The 19,040-nt window shown below is 42.7% G+C and overlaps 3 protein-coding genes across 3 annotated transcripts; all 3 read left to right on the top strand.

Moving 5' to 3' along the window:
• The first annotated feature begins 234 nt into the window (after positions 1-234).
• LOC124683065 (equilibrative nucleotide transporter 1-like) lies at positions 235-2,270 on the top strand. Its single transcript, XM_047217642.1, has 2 exons — positions 235-784; positions 1,286-2,270. Exons 1-2 carry the CDS (start codon positions 250-252, stop codon positions 2,008-2,010), a joined length of 1,260 nt encoding a protein of 419 aa, XP_047073598.1. The 5' UTR covers positions 235-249; the 3' UTR covers positions 2,011-2,270.
• A 491-nt stretch (positions 2,271-2,761) lies between these two features.
• LOC124683064 (AUGMIN subunit 2-like) lies at positions 2,762-5,761 on the top strand. Its single transcript, XM_047217641.1, has 6 exons — positions 2,762-2,877; positions 3,482-3,592; positions 4,215-4,319; positions 4,474-4,542; positions 4,819-4,932; positions 5,181-5,761. Exons 1-6 carry the CDS (start codon positions 2,782-2,784, stop codon positions 5,478-5,480), a joined length of 795 nt encoding a protein of 264 aa, XP_047073597.1. The 5' UTR covers positions 2,762-2,781; the 3' UTR covers positions 5,481-5,761.
• A 6,555-nt stretch (positions 5,762-12,316) lies between these two features.
• Positions 12,317-18,507, top strand: LOC124689114 (obg-like ATPase 1). Its single transcript, XM_047222708.1, has 12 exons — positions 12,317-12,460; positions 13,558-13,725; positions 13,821-13,944; positions 14,153-14,244; positions 14,334-14,432; positions 14,586-14,699; positions 15,745-15,809; positions 16,973-17,089; positions 17,180-17,255; positions 17,733-17,825; positions 18,065-18,115; positions 18,219-18,507. Exons 1-12 carry the CDS (start codon positions 12,377-12,379, stop codon positions 18,315-18,317), a joined length of 1,182 nt encoding a protein of 393 aa, XP_047078664.1. The 5' UTR covers positions 12,317-12,376; the 3' UTR covers positions 18,318-18,507.
• Positions 18,508-19,040: the final 533 nt, after the last annotated feature.

Here is a 19,040-nt window from a genome sequence, read left to right as displayed (position 1 = left end):
CAGTTATTCAAAAGAAAATACTCCACATAGTATATTATACGCACATAAAATACAATTAATGAGCCTGTGGATCCAGTTGGCCCACCATGTCAGCGACACAAGAATCTCAAATATCCACCAGCAGAAGCCTATAGGACAAGGGGCCACGAGGCACACGAACCACTTCAGCTCAACACGAAACGTACAAGGGAAAAAAAACGAGTCCACTCCGCCCACGCATCCGAGATCCCAAATCCGCCGGAGGAAGCAATGGCCGGCGGCGACGTGGAGGCCGCGGCGGCGCCGCTGCTGCCGCCGCCGGCGGGGTCGGAGGAGGCGCATCACCCTCCGCCCCCGCCGGAGGACCGGCTCGGGGTGGGCTACCTCATCTTCTTCACGCTGGGCGCCGGGTTCCTGCTCCCCTGGAACGCCTACATCACCGCCGTCGACTACTTCTCCTACCTCTACCCGGGGGCCCCCGTCGACCGCGTCTTCTCCGTCTCCTACATGCTCTCCTGCCTGCTCCCGCTGCTCCTCATCGTGCTCGTCTTCCCCAAGTCCAGCGCCAGGGCGCGCATCAACACCGGGCTCGCCCTCTTCACGCTCGCGCTCCTCGTCGTGCCCGTCATGGACGCCGTCTACGTCAGGGGCACGCCGCGGCTCTACGGGGCCTTCGACGTCACCGTCGCCGCCACCGCCTTGTGCGGCGTCGCAGACGCGCTCGTGCAGGGCGGGGTCATCGGCTTCGCCGGGGAGCTCCCCGAGCGGTACATGCAGGCCGTCATTGCCGGAACCGCCGCTTCAGGTCCCCTTTACCTCTACTATGTCTCTGTTGGTTCCTTTTTCTGTTTTTAGTCCATTGGAGTTCTGTACTTCCTTCAATTGCTCCACTAGAACCTGTTTTTAGATTCTCACATAGCAGGCACCAAATTGACATATGGGGCACACTCAAGTCCTTGATTTGCAAAATGTATGTGTACCGATGATAGTAGTTGAAACGCCCCATTGAATTGGAGCAGAAATCACAGAACGTTAGGTGATTCCAAAGTTATTACTGAGTAACAACTGCTGGGTGGATCAATGTTATGAATGGCAACTAGTGAACCGACAAGAGGTTGAGCGTCGAAACTGAGAATTAGGTACTGTAAGAACCAATAAGCGACTTCAAATTTCAAAGGAACTTGCTAGCACCTTGTCATTCCACTTACTTGATGTTTTTTTTGTCAAATGTAGGATGCACATAGGATTTTTCTGATGGGTAGATGCTAATGCTCGATGCACTGTCTTCATGATTTGCATTCCACAGGTGTGCTTGTCTCTGCGATGAGAGTACTTACCAAAGCAAGCTACCCTCAGGACGCCCCTGGCTTAAGGGCAAGCGCGATCCTGTACTTCATCGTCGGCATCGTGGTCATGATCATCTGCATAGTGTGCTACAATGTGGCTGACAGGCTCCCTGTGGTGGTGTACTACAAGAACCTCAAGAGGAGGGCTCAGAAGGCAGAGGTGGGCGGCGGCATGACGGGGTCTGCCTGGAGGTCAACCTTGTGGAGCATTGTCGGGACAGTGAAGTGGTATGGGGTGGGAGTTATTCTCATCTATGGAGTCACCCTGTCCATATTCCCGGGGTTCATCACAGAGGACGTGCACTCTGAGGCGCTCCAGGACTGGTACCCTATAATGCTCATCAGCGCCTACAACGTGTTTGATCTCGTCGGCAAGTGCCTGCCAGCGGTCTATCTCCCCGAGAACGGCAATCTCGCTGTTGCCGGGTCATTCGTGAGGCTCCTGTTTATCCCTCTCTTCTACGCTTGCCTGCACGGACCCAGCTTCTTCCGCACCGAGGTCCCGGTCACCATACTGACATGCCTCCTCGGGCTCACCAACGGGTACCTGACCTCCGTGCTCATGATCCTCGCGCCCAAGGCTGTGCCCATACACCACTCTGAGACCGCCGGAATAGTCATAGTGTTGTTCCTTGTCACTGGGCTAGCCATTGGCTCTTTTGTTGCTTGGTTCTGGGTCATCTGAATGGTGAGGGGGGCTGCCATCCCTGTGTATTCATGGCTTTTGGTCATCTGAATGGGGGCCCTGCCACCTTGTGCATTCATGTCTGTATACCATAGCATCATGTTCTTGCTGATGCTTCATTTGCCCAACAAAGGGTATGTAACTTGTTAGTTGTATGTTTGCATTCATGAAAGGATATCGGTGCAAACGTGTGTAAATTTACATTCATGAAAAGGATATCCACAGTTTATATTGATTCCTCACTCCTCTGTTCATATGACGCTTTCATATCTCCTCACTTCGCTTAAACGTTATGTGCTCTGTACCGGTTGATGTTATTATCTTTTTTTTTCAGAATATATTTTTTTGCAGAAAGAAACATGTTTTCTTACTGTAAGAAACACATTGTTAATGTCACTTGCCACCGATTAGAAGACACCATGTTAGCATTTTTTCTACGAAAATTCTGAGTAACTTTCATTTAAAATTTTTTATTGCGATGGCGGGGTGAAGAGCATAGGGCAGCTCGGCTGTAGTATTTGGACATTTGGAGGCATCTCGGTTCAAAATCATGTTGAGTGTATGCGCGTGTATGTAAACGTGTGCGCTCGTATGTGAGCTTGTGCGTTTATACTGTGTTTTTCAACAAAAAAATAAAAAATCGGCAGCCGAGGGTTTCAGAGAGCAAAAAGCTCAACCGGCCGGCGACGCGAAAGCCGAAAGCGAAACACGCACCAGCTCACCAAACCCCAAAGCCTACGCGTCCTCGTCGCGCCCGTAGCCGGAGAGGCCATGGCGGCGGCGCAGAAGCCGGCGAAGCGGCTGGGCGGCATGGCGGAGGCGCTCGCCATCGCCGGGGACCTCGGCTTCCCGGCCCCTCCCGCGCAGGTTAACCCCACACCCCTTCCCCCCGCGCCTTCTCGATTAACTTCTCCCCCCAGATCCTGCCCCGGCCATTTTCGTCCCGTACCCCGCCATTCCGCGAGATCCGAACCTCCCGATCGAATTGTTGTTCATTTTTTAGGTAATTTGTTCGTCGGGGATTGTGAAATGTAGGTTTCGAACAAAGCGCCGCTCCTGAATTAGAAGCATATTGCCGCGATTTCCTTATGTTTTGGGCGGTCTAAGCATCTAGGTCCGCGCGAGCGGCATAAGATTGGGTAGTCTTCCGAGGAGCATCTATGGTGTTGTGCTCCTAACTGAGACTCTAGGGCTCGTTAGCGATTGAAACCTAGCTATCTCGGAGCTTGACTTGATGTAACCCATCTGAAACTGCTAGCTAAGAATGCCGTGTCATGCTCCCTTTACTGTTGTGTCACGAAATGTATGTGGCTCTATCACATGGATAGTGCTCTGCATTAGCAGCTCGCGCAGATGGTGAGATGAAATGATTATTATTTGCAATCTCGAAAAGAAATGATTACAAATTTGTATTTTGCAGAATATGGACATGTGTATTTCTTTAAGTCTTTACGCTTTCTTACCGTTTCAGGAAGATCAGAGCAGCTCGGACAAAAGTGATGACCTGGTTAAGGTACTAAGGGAGCTGACTGTCGTGCAACGGAATATCGCCAATTTGCAGGTGGAGCTACAAGGTAGAAAGGTAATGGATTAACAATCTGCTGTTAGTGCCTGAATGTTACACTAATTATGCGTAATTTTTACTTGTTGTTACCTTTTCAGATCACTCACTACACAGTAGTGCTTTGATAGATCACCGCTTTGATATTTCACCACTTTGTCTTGGCGTAGTGAATACTACCCTTTTCATTCTCTAATTGAATCTCATGGAGATTCATTTGTCTGTATCAATATGTACACTTTTACTATTACGGTGAATATGTCATTGCTATAAGAGCATATAACATGGATAATTTTTTCCTCTTAAGTGAAAATATCTGATTTTATATCTGTCCATATATCCGGTAGGTGTTTAAACTTACTTTAATTATTCTTGATGTTTGAAAAATGAGTCAAAGTATCCAACTCCCTCTAAATGCAGCTGGTGTTGATAAAACTTGAGGCTGTTTATGCCCTATTAATATGTGATATTGTGATTCATAACAAATAAAAGTGCGGGCATCCAATTTATATTTCACTCATAAAGTTGGATTTATGTATATCATCTCCAAATGCTGGCATATTCATATTGTATCTGATTTCAGGGCTTTTGTCTTGTGTATATTATCTTTGTTGATCATATTTATGACTTTTGATTATCGCAGGATGATAAAAACATTGCTCATTTGACTCATGTTAGTGAAATGGAAAAGAAGTGTGAATCTTTGGCCAGAATTACAGCTATTTTGAAAGATGTTATTCAAAACAAGGTATTGTAAGTCAGAATTCATTAGTTTTATTTTTTTTCTCACTCAGATTATTGCGTGAAGAAAATTCTGCCCATGCTATTGGCTGCCCCAAATACTATATAAATAGATCAATTTGCAAGAGCCGAATATTAAAGTAACAAACCTTTTCTATCAGGACCGCATTATTGCCCGTCTACAACAGCCTTACTCGCTTGATTGCATTCCTGTTGAAGCTGAATACCAGGTCAGGTTCTTGATCATTTTTAACTTCTGATTTTTACAGAAAATACACCATTCTTTCATGAACTTCCACATTCAAACTGAAAATGTACTCCCTCTGTTCCAAAAGAAGTATTACATCTTTATCCAGATACGGATGTATTGGAATGGAGGTAGTACATCCAGTAATTATCCGCATGTTCTTTACAATAGCTGCATCTGCTTAGGGGATTTCCGCACTAAATGTGTTGTTTTCTGAGTGGAAGACATTCTCTTACTCACTGTGCTTGCTTCTCCTCAGAAACAATTCTCAGAGCTACTTCTGAAAGCAGCAAGTGACTATGGGGCATTGACAGCATCAGTTGGAGATTTTCAATGGAGTCAGAACTTCAGAGAGTCGCCTGCTGTGTGGGGTGTAAGTAAACAAGTTCTTTTTCTAATAAATTACCCTCTCTGTTCCATATTAGTTGACGCAGATTTAGTACAAAGTTATACTAAATCTGCGTCAGCTAATATGGAACAGAGGGAGTAGTAGTCATAGCAAATTCATCATGTGCTTAATGTTAGTGTTACCAGTGTCAGTGTTGGAGGATTTGAGCATTCTTATTGCATAGCCCTACACTCTGTCAGATAGGATTAATGACTTCTTTTATTTACTTGAAGGAAATGCTACGACCGATACCAGCTGCGCTTGCATCCTGCACCCGGTTCTTTGAGGCTATGTCTGCGATGAGGGAATCATTTTCTACTCTTCAAGCATTACGCGTTGGCCACTCTTCAATGTCGATGACCCCAGGTGGCGCCAGTGACGATTCAAAGTTTTTGACGCCGCCTCAGTGGAGAGAGGGCTCGATGCTCAATAGCTGGAAGCAAGTGGACGACACAAACTCTGAAAGCGACGGACTTGACAGTATGAACCAAAGGAGGCTGTCATGGCCATCCTCCGTCAACAGGGACCTGTAGGTCACAGCTCACCAAGCAAATACCCTGCCTATTTACATTCTGTATAAATAGGATTGCTGAGGCCTGTCTTTGATTTTGATTCGGTGTGGTTTGTTCTGGTTGCTGGCAGAAGCTACCTTTGGCACACTATGAAAGCTCAGAACTAATTAAGTAAAATTCCAATAGGTCATACAAAACTGTGGTCATTTCAGGGGGAATGGTAGTGAAAAGAAGGTAACTGGAATGTATGGTTTTCTGTATGACTTATGCGCGACAAAATTTGATGATTTAATGTGTGTCTTTTTTTTTTTTTTGCATGGAATCATAGGGCTTTATTAAATAGCAACAGCTCCAGCACAATCGGCTTGGAGGCTGGCAACAATGAAACTAGGTGGTAGTTCCATCCAAGCAGCAGTCACATCCACTGTGCAAGCATGCTTAGCACACAAATGGGCGACTGTGTTAGATGACCTTATTACATGTGAAATAGAAAACGAACTAAACAAAGAAGAAAGCCCTTCAATATCTTGTAGAATTGGCGCAACAACTGCGCGGGAACCGGCGCGCGAGTCCCAGAGATCGACGATCTCCAAACAGTCCACTTCTAGCATTACTCGCGTATAACCACGCAGCTTGGCAAAGATCACCCCTTCCCTGAGTGCCATCGCCTCGGCAATCGACGGGTCAGTAATACCTGGGAGTGGTTTGCTCCAAGCTGCAACGAAGCCGGCGAGATTCCTCACTACACCTCCCGCTCCACTCTTTCTTGCTTCACTAGCTACACCAGCATCAGTGTTGATTTTAAAGCACCCTTCGTCCGGTGGTCGCCATCCGAATCCTGGCATAACCATCGCCTGTCGCCGGGGTATATCCAACATGGCGAGGTCATTTCTAGTCCTCAGCATAGACTGACGAGGATCCAAACCAACTCGGTCATGTGTTAGATTGTTCCGAGATGTCCAAATCGCCCACATGACTGTAATCATCTTTCCTCTTTCATCATCACGGATGATCGAATCACACAGCACATCCTTTGCCCATGTACTAGGATGCAGCTCTGGAACCTTGACATCGAGCAAAACCCTCGCCTCATCCCAGAACCTCCTCGCATGTGTGCATTTGAGAAGGGCGTGTCTCATATCCTCATCTGCATCAAGACAGATCTTGCATCTAGCCAGCGTGGTAATGTGACGGTATTGGAGCGATTTTTCTACTGGTAAGATACCACGAAGAACACGCCACCAGAAGACCCTCACTTTTGGAACCACCTGTAGCTTCCATAGCTTGTTCCATAACTGTTTTTCAGAAATTTGAAGTACCCGTGATCGTCCCTTCCGCTAGAGCCATATGCTCGTTCCGCGTCACCAGAGCACGATACACCGTTTTAACAGAGTAACAACCTGACTTCTCCAAAACCCAGGCCAAGAAATCATCTCCTCCTCCCGAGCTCAACGGTATATTCAGAATCGCATCAGCTTCAGGAGCAGTGAAGTTGTCTCTTACCACATCTTGTTTCCAGGTCCAATTTTCAGTGTCAATCAACTCAGCCACTTTAGTAAGATGTGCTTGTCCAATCTGTGCTGACGGTGTCATCAACCGAATACCTGGGATCCACTTATCCGTCCAGATAGAGACCGATGAGCCATCCCCAATCCTCTTGATCAAACCAAGCGACAAAGCCTCCCTTCCCGCCACAATCGCACGCCAAGTTGCAGACGCGCTGCGAGGGATCGTCGCCTGCATGAAGTCCGAGTCGTGAAAGTATTTGCTCTTCATAACTCGACAACACAAAGAGTCAGGTTGAGTAACGAATCTCCAACCATGTTTTCCTAGAAGAGATATGTTGAACAATTCCAAATCTCGAAAACCCATACCTCCCTGACATTTCGGCTTCACCAGTTGAGTCCATGCAAGCCAGTGCATTGATCGCCTATCAATGGAACTACTCCACCAGTATCTGGCCATGTACGAAATAATCTTCTTATACACCCCTTTGTTCAATTTAAAACAGCCCATGCTGAAGGTAGGTATAGCCTGAATAACAGCTTTCAGAAAAACTTCCCTGCCTGCACATGCAATCATTCGCTCTGAACCCCCATGGAGTTTGCTCCGAATGCGTTCTCCAATGTGATCAAAAGTACCGCTTGTTATACGACCTACAGCAGTAGGGAGGCCCAGGTACCTCTCCGAAAAGGCTTCCACCGCTATCGCCATAAGATGCTTCAGTGATTGCCTGAGAGCCAAAGGCGTGTTTGGACTGAAATAAATTGAACTCTTGTCCCTATTCACCCTTTGTCCCGAGCAATCCTCATAGATACTGAGAATATCATTAAGTCTCTCAGCGCTTGCCACTGTTGCTTTCATGAAAATTAGACTGTCATCCGCAAATAATAGATGATTAATCCACGGTGATCGAACGCTTACCCTGATGCCTCTGTCAATGACATCACCACCAAAAGAATTCAGCAGGGAGGTAAACCCTTCACCACATAATAAGAATAGATACGGGGAAATCGGATCTCCTTGGCGTAGGCCCCTAGAATAGATTTAATGTGTGTCTTCTGCACATCACACTGGGGAATTAATCAGGGATAGATTCCGTATTTCCAGCTTAACAAGGACGTACGAGCCGTGTATTGGGTGAGAGGTCGTTCTAGTGCGGCCATGCTATCGACCCATGGTAGATCCCTAAAAAGTTATTTTTCGAAATATGTGTTGATAACTCTGCAGAATTTCAAAACCAATATTTATATACAAGAAACAAAAAGGACAAATTGAACTATAAATACTGCCTCAAATTTTGTCTCCATTTTTGTCATGTGACATTGTTCACAACTCAATTTATCTTCTTTATAGTTCCATTTGGATTTAAGATTTGGAGGCTTCGCATTGCATTGACTTACCACAGGATAATTATATTGAAAATCAATACCAATATTTTTGTTTAGATGTGCAGGTATTTAGAACCGAGACTTGATATTAAGGTTGAATTCCATGTTGTTGGATGATCAAAGTGGCGAATTGCAGTTGTCGGGGACTATGATCATTAATTCATTATGTTGTTCTATACATGATTTTTTATTTAACATCTGAATATATGTGAATAGGTATAGATCACATAAAAAAAAGGAAAAGCTATTGTTGTGTGATTGTCACTTCATCCGATAGCATAAAAAACATGGAAAATTGTAAGCAACAACAACAATGTTGTACCAATCACGACAAGAAACAAACACTATGTTGACAACATGACATATTGGCAACAACAATATAATATCAAGTACCGTGCATAATCCATCATAAACTGCACCGTCAGCATAGTAAGAAGTCCTCACGAACCGGTACGAGAAAACAACAAGACACGAAGGCGATCAGGAGGCGGCTCTAAAACCCATCTAGGGTTTTGTCCCTCTCGCCTGCGACACTGCCGGTCCGCCCCGCCTCCGGTGGCCTTGGGGCCTCGGAGGTGTGGCGGACCGCGGCCTCTCGCCGACATGAAGGTTTCAATTATTCGTTTAGTTTGTTTTCGGTATCTTCTTCGGAATGGTGAGGCGGCGGCTACTTCCTGAAGTCAAAACAAGGTCCTCCCCGTCCTATCCTCGCTCCGGTGGTGCATCTAGCGTCGGCGGAGGGCGCGTGGAGTTGTGTGTCCGGGATCTCCCGTGATCCGGTCGTCTTTCGTGTTCGATTGTGTGGTTTCAGGCCAGTCTCTTCTGATCTATGATTGTTATCTTTGGCGATGGTTGCTGCTCTGGTGCGCTGGTCCTTTGGGGCCTTAGCACGACGACTTCCCGTCTGTCTACTACAACAAGCTCTACTACGACAAGCTTTGCCTGGCTCCGTTGATGGAGGGGCTAGGAAGGTGGCGCGCCTTCGGCTCGTGCTAGTGTCTGTAGTCGTCGCTAGGTGGTCCAATGACCTATTTGTAATTTTTATTACTTTAAGGCATATTTATACTACTGTTGATGATTATTAATAGATCGGTGGAATTTTCGCAAAAAAAAATCCTCACATGTTAGATATTCTCATACCCAATATTACAACATAACAAGTTCTTAGGATATATAGCGAACACAACTGGAAATTCTCAAGACATGCAGGCACACATCATATGTAATATAAATCAAACTCCATTCTTTACATTCACCATCAACGTCAACATCATCAACAACCATGGGGAGCTTCACAAGTGCTTGGAGCGAGTATTCACTAAGGATTAGCTTCCCATAAGGTTGTAGTGTGTTAGTACGAGACAAGTTAGGTATGAGATCATTCAAGTGCATCAAGTATCTCAGATTAGTCACAATGGGAAATATCATAAACTAGTATCATGCACATGATACTAGTTTATGATACTACCCCCATAATGTATAGTATTATAAGATAGTATCATAATATCATCATATTTAATATTTTGTAGAATCTCAATGCAAATTTGTGTACATGATGTATTTGCCATTAAATTTTCTAGTTTTACGTGCTATGATACGGTATCATGTTATGATACCATACCCATCTCTCACCTCATTAATTAGTGCGTCACATCATATTTTTGCCAATATGGCATGCATGATACTAGTTATGATACTCTTATTGTGGCTAGTCTCAGCAGGAGGAGCAACCTGGGCCATTAATAATGGCTCATTAACTTTGGAGCATAATTGAAAGATGTCTTCATATCTCCAAGTATGCACACAATTGCTTCACCAACGAAAGATAGAGACAAGCGAAAGGGGATTGAGAAAACACTTGAACATGAATGCATCACAATGTCGAGGTCCAAGGCTGTGCAATGGGGAGCGGTCTAGGTATGGAAAAATCAGGAGCTCATTATGGGGCCCAAATGCATGGGTTGAATACCGAGGCCACTTACAACATGAATAATGTGATGTTTAATACCAGACCCTAATTTCTACATCCAAACACAGCCTATGTGTATATTGAAATCGGCTTTGCATGTTAGTTGTATGGTAAACACACATCTTATCATCTTACCCATCTTTTCAAATAAACTAACAACTTTTTATATTTGCTATCGCGCTTTGGCGCACGGTAATGAGTCGCTACAAGTCGTAAAAATAACTTGGAACATCTCATAAAAAATGGGCAACTCTGCATATTATCTAAAGAAAAATACACCCTTGAAAAATTCTAATGATAACTTTGCAGATGGAGAATGCATGAGGCCTCTAGCCCTCTAGTTTACCACTATTTGTGAGGTGGCACGGCGAGAGACACACTCCACATGTGGTGTATGTTTTCCCATTTTTTGCTTTTGTTTATGCAACCATTGATAGCCAGATGCTCATATTCGATGTTAGGTATAACACATTTCTAAAGACATTTATAAGAAATAAATAGAGAAACACACATATTGCTCAATAGGAAAGTGGAAAAAGACACTCCTAGCACTTCCATACACATCCCAAATCTCTCCTGGTATAAAAAAATTCTGTTTGGACACTCGAAATTCCTGGTTATTGCATTTGGATCCCTCGACTAGCTAGGAAAATTAAATTCTCAACTTTTGCTATTTTTTATGACTTTCGACTTACACAATCTATAGTCTAGAATAGCACACCAAGAACTATCAATTTTTACAACCATCAGTAAATAATCCTCGAAATGCCGGTTTGTACATGTTTTTGGCCAAATTTGTCCCAAATTTAGGACCTTCGAGACAACTTCGAACGAGAATTTGAAGAAGTAGGAAGTTGGAGAGCTACCGAACACGCTCTATGTGAGGGTGACTTTAGAAGTCAGCATAGCTTTGGAGAGGCTGAGACATGACTTCCTGTTTCGTAAAAAAGGTCTACACAACTTCACTTGTTAGTGCTTACTTACCCTTAGGACGTGTTTGGTTTGCAAATTTTGTTCCGGTACCCATTACGTTGTAATCTCAAACCATTAAACTTGTTTGGTGGACCTAGCCTATAAACAAGTACCGTGTAAACGAGTTACACCGTAAGTCAAATCTGATATCGGTCACCCCGACCGAAAACAAATCACTTTACCATGAGAGAGCGTCGGCGGCGCCTACCCGCCTCCGCTAGCCCCTATCCCGATCTCCTCTAGGGTGGCAGCACCTACCCTCCTCTGTCGGGTTGCGGCACCGGTGGTGGTACTCCCAGATTTCCCCTCGCCATCCTCTACTATCAACAACGGTTAGGACACCATGACCACCATTATCCTCCCCCGCTTGAGGTAGTGCCTTTTCCAGATCCTCGGACGTCGTTGTTCTCCTGTACTCATTGGCGTGCTCCTCCACTTTCCGGCCATCCACCATCCCTAAGCATGGGTCTGTGTTTTGGAGTCTTTCTCTTCTTATCCACCGCGTGAACCTGTTTTTGTTTATTGTGCGAAGCTGGAGGCCATCCGTTTCCCTTACTAATCTGAATCGAACAGATTCAGATTTTCCCTCATTTATACCTACGTGATGATTCCGATACCTTTATCGTTAGCAAAGTTGAACCAAACACTTGCCCAATAGATTGATAGATTGAAAAAATAGTGTGTAATATGTTCCTTTCATTTTTCGTGCCTTCTAGCAAACCCTTGTCACTTCAACTTACAATAATCGATTCCATTAAAAAAACTTACAATAATCGAAACAAACAAGGGCCTTCATTTTTTTTGTGCAGAAATGACCTTCAATTTATTTTATTTTTGCACTATGGCCTTCAGTTTCTTTTATGTTCTTCTGTATAAAAAGCACTAGTATTTATCATTCCGAAGATTTGTTTTCTAGAAACACCCCTCAGGAAAGGGGCCCATCCTTACAAGTGATAAACCATCTACTCATATCCCTCCGTGCCCGTCCCCCACGCTCGCCGCAACAACCATTTCTGATTTCTCACCAAAAACCCTAGCCCACTCCTGAGATTCCTCCCCAGCACACCACCTCGCCGCCGACCCCGATGCCGCCCAAGGCGAAGAAGGACGCCGCGCCGGCGGAGCGCCCCATCCTCGGCCGCTTCTCCTCCCATCTCAAGATCGGAATCGTACGTCCCCCTCCAGCCCCGGATCCCCCACTCCCTCTCCCCTCCCAGCTAGTGCGCGCAGTAGTTCCATCGCTCCGCTACTTGGTGGGCGCGGTGGCGGCTCACCGGATCGAGCAGAGAAGCATGCCGTGCCACAGCTGCGATCGGTTTAGTTTATTTAGTAGGGCTTTGGAGTTCGCTTAGCCCGCCTTTTATGCGGGTTTGGGCGAGGCTTGTTGGCGATCTCTGGCGGTGGTTAGGTCGTGGCACGTAGCTGACGCGTATGAGTATCTCATGGATTCCATGGTTTTGTTGGTCCACGAGGTGCTGATTTTCCAGATGCATAGGATCATATGGTGCGCCAGATGTGATTGATTTGTTTGCTAGGTGTACTTATTGGTGTATGCATAGATTGGACTCTGTTGAGCGATGTGGTGTGGTTCTTCGTGTATATGTGTCAGTGGGGCTGTATTGTGCGTGTAGGGGGGAATATATTGTGGGATAACTGTCTGGTGCCGGATATGTATTCTTTTTCAGGTTTGAAAACGTGCCCTATTTACTTCACTACTGCTAGAACACATCTATTTGGTGTCTGTTATCTCTGCATAAGCCTTAATTGGTACATGTTACTAGGATGGGGGTGGTATGATGTAAATGAATACGAGTCTTATTTATGGCAAATTCAGTATTCCTGGGCACTATTAACAATGTTATACTACTTACTACTCAAGTAATAATTCAGCATGTCTCATGAACTGCCACTGGCACTTTGCTAGTCGATACATGTTACTAAGGTGGATGGTATAATATAAAGAAATTCTAGTCTTATTTATGAGTAATTCAGTATTCTCCGGCCTTACTATTAACACGTTACTACTTACTACTCAAGTAGTAATTCAGCATGTCTCACGAGCTGCCACTGTGGCACTTTTCTAGTTGCTTTAATTGAAAGAGTGCTGGCCCTTATATCTTCTCTACAGTCTCTGATTTCATAACTGATGGCTGTCCATTCTTCTGTTGATTGCACATCATTTTCTCTTTCTGTAGCTATGCAAATGCTTGCTTTAATCATAGTAACACAAGTAGTTGTGACTGTTGCTGATTGCTGTCTCGTGCAGGTTGGGTTACCCAATGTTGGCAAATCAACTTTCTTCAACATAGTAACAAAGTTGTCAATCCCAGCCGAGAACTTCCCTTTCTGTACCATTGAACCAAATGAGGCACGGGTAAATGTTCCGGACGAACGTTTTGACTGGCTTTGCAAACTTTTCGAGCCAAAGAGTGAGGTTTGTTTTTTCACTCTGCTTTAGATTTTTGCAGTAATCTGTAGCTTAATTGGCCTATCTTTCAGATGTATAGTAACTGTTGATATTCTATGCAGGTGTCTGCATATCTGGAAATCAACGACATAGCTGGACTTGTTAGGGGAGCTAGCGCAGGGGAGGGTCTGGGCAATGCCTTCTTATCCCATATTCGTGCTGTTGATGGGATCTTTCATGTCTTGAGTATGTTTCTATTGTAAAATCTTGATGATTCAACTATTCAGTTATGCTATTCTTAGTAAATTTTCACTGGCTATTTTATCTGTATTATTTTATCTTCCAAGTGATATATTGGTTCGACATCTTGGTGGAGACCAAAATAATCAGATTAAGCGGTCACGAGATTGTATCTTCTGTTATATCTGTAACTGATAGTGGACATCATTTTCAGGAGCATTTGAAGACTCAGATATCACTCATATCGATGATACAGTTGATCCTGTTCGTGATTTGGAAACTATTAGTCAAGAACTAAGGCTCAAGGTTTGATGGAAGTTTTGCTTGATTTGTACAATAACTTAGCAGTTGTTAAACCTAGGTGTAATAAGGTTCCGTTTCACTTTCTTCTGCAGGATATAGAGTTTGTGCAAGCTAAAATTGATGACCTTGAGAAGCAAATGAAGAGGAGCAATGACAAACAGCTTAAGATAGAACATGAATTATGTCAGAGGGTGGGGCATGTTTACAGCTCTGTAGCTTTGCACTTTTGTTTCATTTCTATCAATTAGTTAGATCGCATGGATATTTGAAATTTCTTTACTGCCATATTGTTCTTTTGTTAATAGGGTGATGGGTAATTTAGTTTCAACTTTCCCTTGTAACAGGTCATGGCCCATCTCCAAGACGGGAAAGATATACGTCTAGGCGATTGGAAAACTCTTGAAATTGAGATCTTGAATACCTTCCAGCTGCTGACCGCTAAGCCAGTTGTTTATTTGGTAAGAGTTCTTATTAATCCATATGGCCCTTCCTGTGAGGTACCTTCTCGTAAGTCTAAAGTACTCTACAATAGTTATGCTCCCATTTGGTTTGAAGGAATTTTATCATTTGATTAATTATAGGTACAGCCTTGTCTAATGGTATCCCATATTTAAGCTGAAGTTTCAATCGTTGTGACAGTTACCCAGCTTTGCTTTTTTTTTCTTATGCTGTCTCGTTGCTGTGTATATATTACTGTTTTCGAACATTTATTTGTAGAACTGGTAAGGATTGCATGCTTTGTAGAAGATTAACTGAATTTCTTTTGATCTCAAGAAACATAACCATAAAAAACTGTCGAATGATTCCTGCTATAGGCTATAGCATTAGAATGGGTGAACCATTTTAGTTTTGTATGATTGTATCCCAGCTTATTTCCCCAAAAGGAATTGGATATCTGTAATATTCGAAGCAGTTGTTAAAGGTTGAGCCATCTTGGGCTGAGCAAGAATCAGCATGTTATGCAAAAAGTGTCAAGAGTTTGAGAGAAAGGAGAAGCCAAAGATATATGATGTTTGCATATGGATCTCCTGCTTTTTGTCCAAAAGGTGCATTGGGATTTGTAATGGTAATAGAGGAATGGTGGGCTGTATAAAGGGTTGATGAAGCTTCGATATTACTTTCGTGTGATTAGTACTCGATGGTTGGGAAGGGAAATAGGAAAAGATGGGAGGCATAAATCCTAATTGAAAAAGACTACTGTCATACACATTATATGATGGTGTACATCAACTACATTTAACTGATAGATGCCCTGTATACAGCATTTGAAATTCTATTATACTAGCAGTAAGAGAAAATAAGTCACTGATGTCTGGGCCCATCCCACATTCAACTTGAGTAATCATACCAAATGTATGTTATTCACTCTGCTAAGTGTATAGTCAGCTCATTTGACTTGGTGTTAATCCTTGTATTTGACCTGACCTTACTTTTATTAATAAGCAACCTTTTCGGAAGTAAAATGGAGCTGTATTGTTTACTCTAGTATGTTATTTGGTGCAGGTGAACATGAGTGAGAAGGACTACCTGAGGAAAAAGAACAAGTTCTTACCAAAGATACATGCTTGGTATTATTTCTACCCCAAATCTAATTGCTATAGCAGAATCGTAGATGAACTCATGATGTAGGAAATGCAGCTCAAACTGCAAATGCTTATTTTTAGTGGAGGTTTTGTTCATGTAGAGTCTAATTGCTAAACTGTTCATGCTTCTATCATGATAGATCTTGTTGTATATGATATTTGATCCGACTTTCTTGTTGAATAGAGCAGTTATCTTATTAAACACAGCGAATAAACCAATGTTTATGCTTTGGATTTACGATTTCAGTATTTGAAGGCAAAATCATCCAAAAGTTAATATTCTATATGTATGTTAGAGGTGGTAATGTGCTGGGCCAAGGCTAAATGGCAGGTGTGAGTACTAAGTTAGTAGTCGCCCTTGCTGGAATTAATATTCACGTGAACAAGATAAGGAAGTAGGTTATTTAGTTAGACAGGATATTTATCTAGTTAGGAAAAGATAGCTGTTTTAGCTACGAAAATAAATAGTCCCTCTGTTCCAAAATAAGTGTAAAGTTTTATAGATGTGGATGTCTCATACAACAGAATGCGTCTAGACACTTATTTTGGAACAGAGGTAGTATATGGTTTGGTTAGAAAAGTTGGGATTCCTATGCTTAGGTGTCAAGCCGAGTCCTTCCTATGATAGAGAAATTGTGGATCCTGTATCAACCTAAGCAATGACCAAGAGTAAGTTAGTAAAGATCGAATACTCGTCCTCAGTCTTGTCACTCTCAGACCTGGCGCCATGGCTGGCCAACCCTCACTTGTTGGAGCTGTACCCAGTACCTACCGTCTATGGACGAACCTCTGTCCTAGGACCATTACCCACCGTGATACCAAGGAAAAAACCGATGATATGATTAAATGCCTGTCAGTTGATATGTTGTATTTTCTTAAGTATGCTCTACCCACTTTCTATGGAAAAACCTGAGTCCTTGGACCATTACCCACAATGATACTGAGGAAAAACCATCGCACGATTGAAGGCCTAATAGTTGTTGAAATAGATTGTATGTATGCTATTTGCTGGGGTAAGAATTTGGTTGTAGCATGTGGTTGATTTTGATTAAAGCTGATGATACTATTCTTTGTATTACAGATTATACAGTTTCCTATGAAAAGGTAGAACTGTAATATTAGCTAATGTCAAACTATTATTTATTCAGGGTGCAAGAACATGGTGGTGAAACTATTATTCCTTTCAGCTGTGCCTTTGAACAGAAACTAGTGGATATGCCAGCGGATGAAGCTGCTAAATATTGCGCTGAAAACCAGACAGTAAGGCAAGTAAAAAGTCACCAACTTCTCTTTGCATGTTGTTTAACCTTTTCCTTCTACTTAATTGGTGCTAATACTTTGACTACCATGAACAGTTTGATCCCCAAAATCATCAAAACTGGGTTTTCAGCAATTCATCTTATTTACTTCTTCACCGCTGGTCCTGATGAGGTACAATTCCTATATTTGTGTTGTGCTTGCCATTACCATGTTCTGATCCGTTATAAGCCATCTTCTACATCATGTCCTAGAATGGTGGCACCACAGCTACCTGTTATTATTTTAGTGTGCAAAATTCTTGTGCTTGTTCTTTGTGCTAGGAAAAATGCAAGTAACTTTCATGATTGATTTGTACAGAGTCTGATGATATTGGACAAATGAAACTAATTTGATTAATTTTGTCATTTTTTTTTTCAGAATTCTGTATTTTATATGTACATGTAGAAAATAACTGTCATAGTTGTATCTTGTACACTGATTCATGTCTATACCTCGTTTATTTCCGTATTGAGGAATGCTTTAGATTTTTCAGTTGTAGTTAAAGGTAACATGATGTCTGTTCATGTTTAGACTTGAAAGTATGAAGTTCTGAGCAAGTACCCGACACTTTTAGTTTTGATTACTGATAAGCTTGGATCACCTATTCAGGTCAAGTGCTGGCAAATCAGAAAGCAAAGTAAAGCCCCTCAAGCTGCTGGTGCAATTCACACTGATTTTGAAAGAGGCTTCATATGTGCTGAGGTACGATGTATTCTGTATTCTGCCAAAGTATTCTCCCCAATGTACAGGATACTTGACAGGCATGCTTTTGTATGCTGATGTTTAGTTTATTTCCGATGTTTGACTTGATATAATTCTGTTTGCGGCATTCAACAAGCTGAATAATATTTCTATGTACTTCATATTTTTTCAATTACCTGATTCTGTGCGTTTTGAAGCTGTGTACATGATTCTTTATATATCTCTACTCTTGGAATCAGGTAATGAAGTTTGAAGATCTAAAAGAGCTGGGCACCGAGTCTGCTGTCAAGGTATGAACACCCCCATCAAAGTTAAACCTGTTCTAATTGACCACTTTGACCTTTCTGAGACGAGACCAGCGCTACGAGATTAACTGTTTGTTGCTAATTGTAGGCTGCTGGAAAGTACAGGCAGGAAGGAAAGACATACGTGGTGCAGGATGGAGACATCATATTCTTCAAGTTCAATGTTTCTGGAGGTGGAAAGAAGTGATAAATTGCCAAAAGATCGTAGTGATTTGACAGGTTGCTGCATTTTTATGGAAAGTTGTATTTTTGAGTTCTCTTGCAAGTAGCCAGGTACCTGTACTGATTGTATTGTACGAGGAGGCTGTAGCTACCAAATGATTGTATAACGAGCCTAAAAATTACTGAAAGAACCTACATGGTATCGGTTTCAGTCATTCAGCTATAAGCAATCGTGTATGCTCTTCTCTTTTTGGAGAAATTTTGGTATCCTCTTTACTCCTTAGATCCGTGAGCAGTTAGGAAAACAGACTGAAGCAGTTCAGTTTGGTAGAGGAAAATCTAGAGTTATTGCTAGAATCAAATAGGTCAGCCATCACTTAATGTAGTACGATGGACGTGGGCAGCAGTAGGATCAACTGTTGTTTTCATAGGTCAGCCGTCCCTTTTGAGTCTAGGATTGTAGTTGTATTGATCAGTGTCGAACGTTCTTGGCAGGATTTGCTTTGCCCGTTATATATAGAGAAATTTGACGAAAAGTGTATTTGGCACATGAGCACCAGTGCTCCTGATTTTTAAAATCATATTTTTTGGATTTGAAAAAATATGAAAATACCCACATACATATAAATATTCTGAAGGTACGGTAGACATTTTGAAAAAAAATATTTTATATTTTAAGCTATACAAAAAAGACAAATTTCTGACAAATATATATCTATACGTAGACACAAATTTGTTTTTTTCCTGT

This window comes from Lolium rigidum, chromosome 1 (genome assembly GCF_022539505.1).
Source record: "Lolium rigidum isolate FL_2022 chromosome 1, APGP_CSIRO_Lrig_0.1, whole genome shotgun sequence".
NCBI classification, from domain to species: Eukaryota; Viridiplantae; Streptophyta; class Magnoliopsida; order Poales; family Poaceae; genus Lolium; species Lolium rigidum.
Note: the sequence above shows the minus strand (reverse complement) of the source record. Positions and strands in the feature narration are given on the sequence as shown.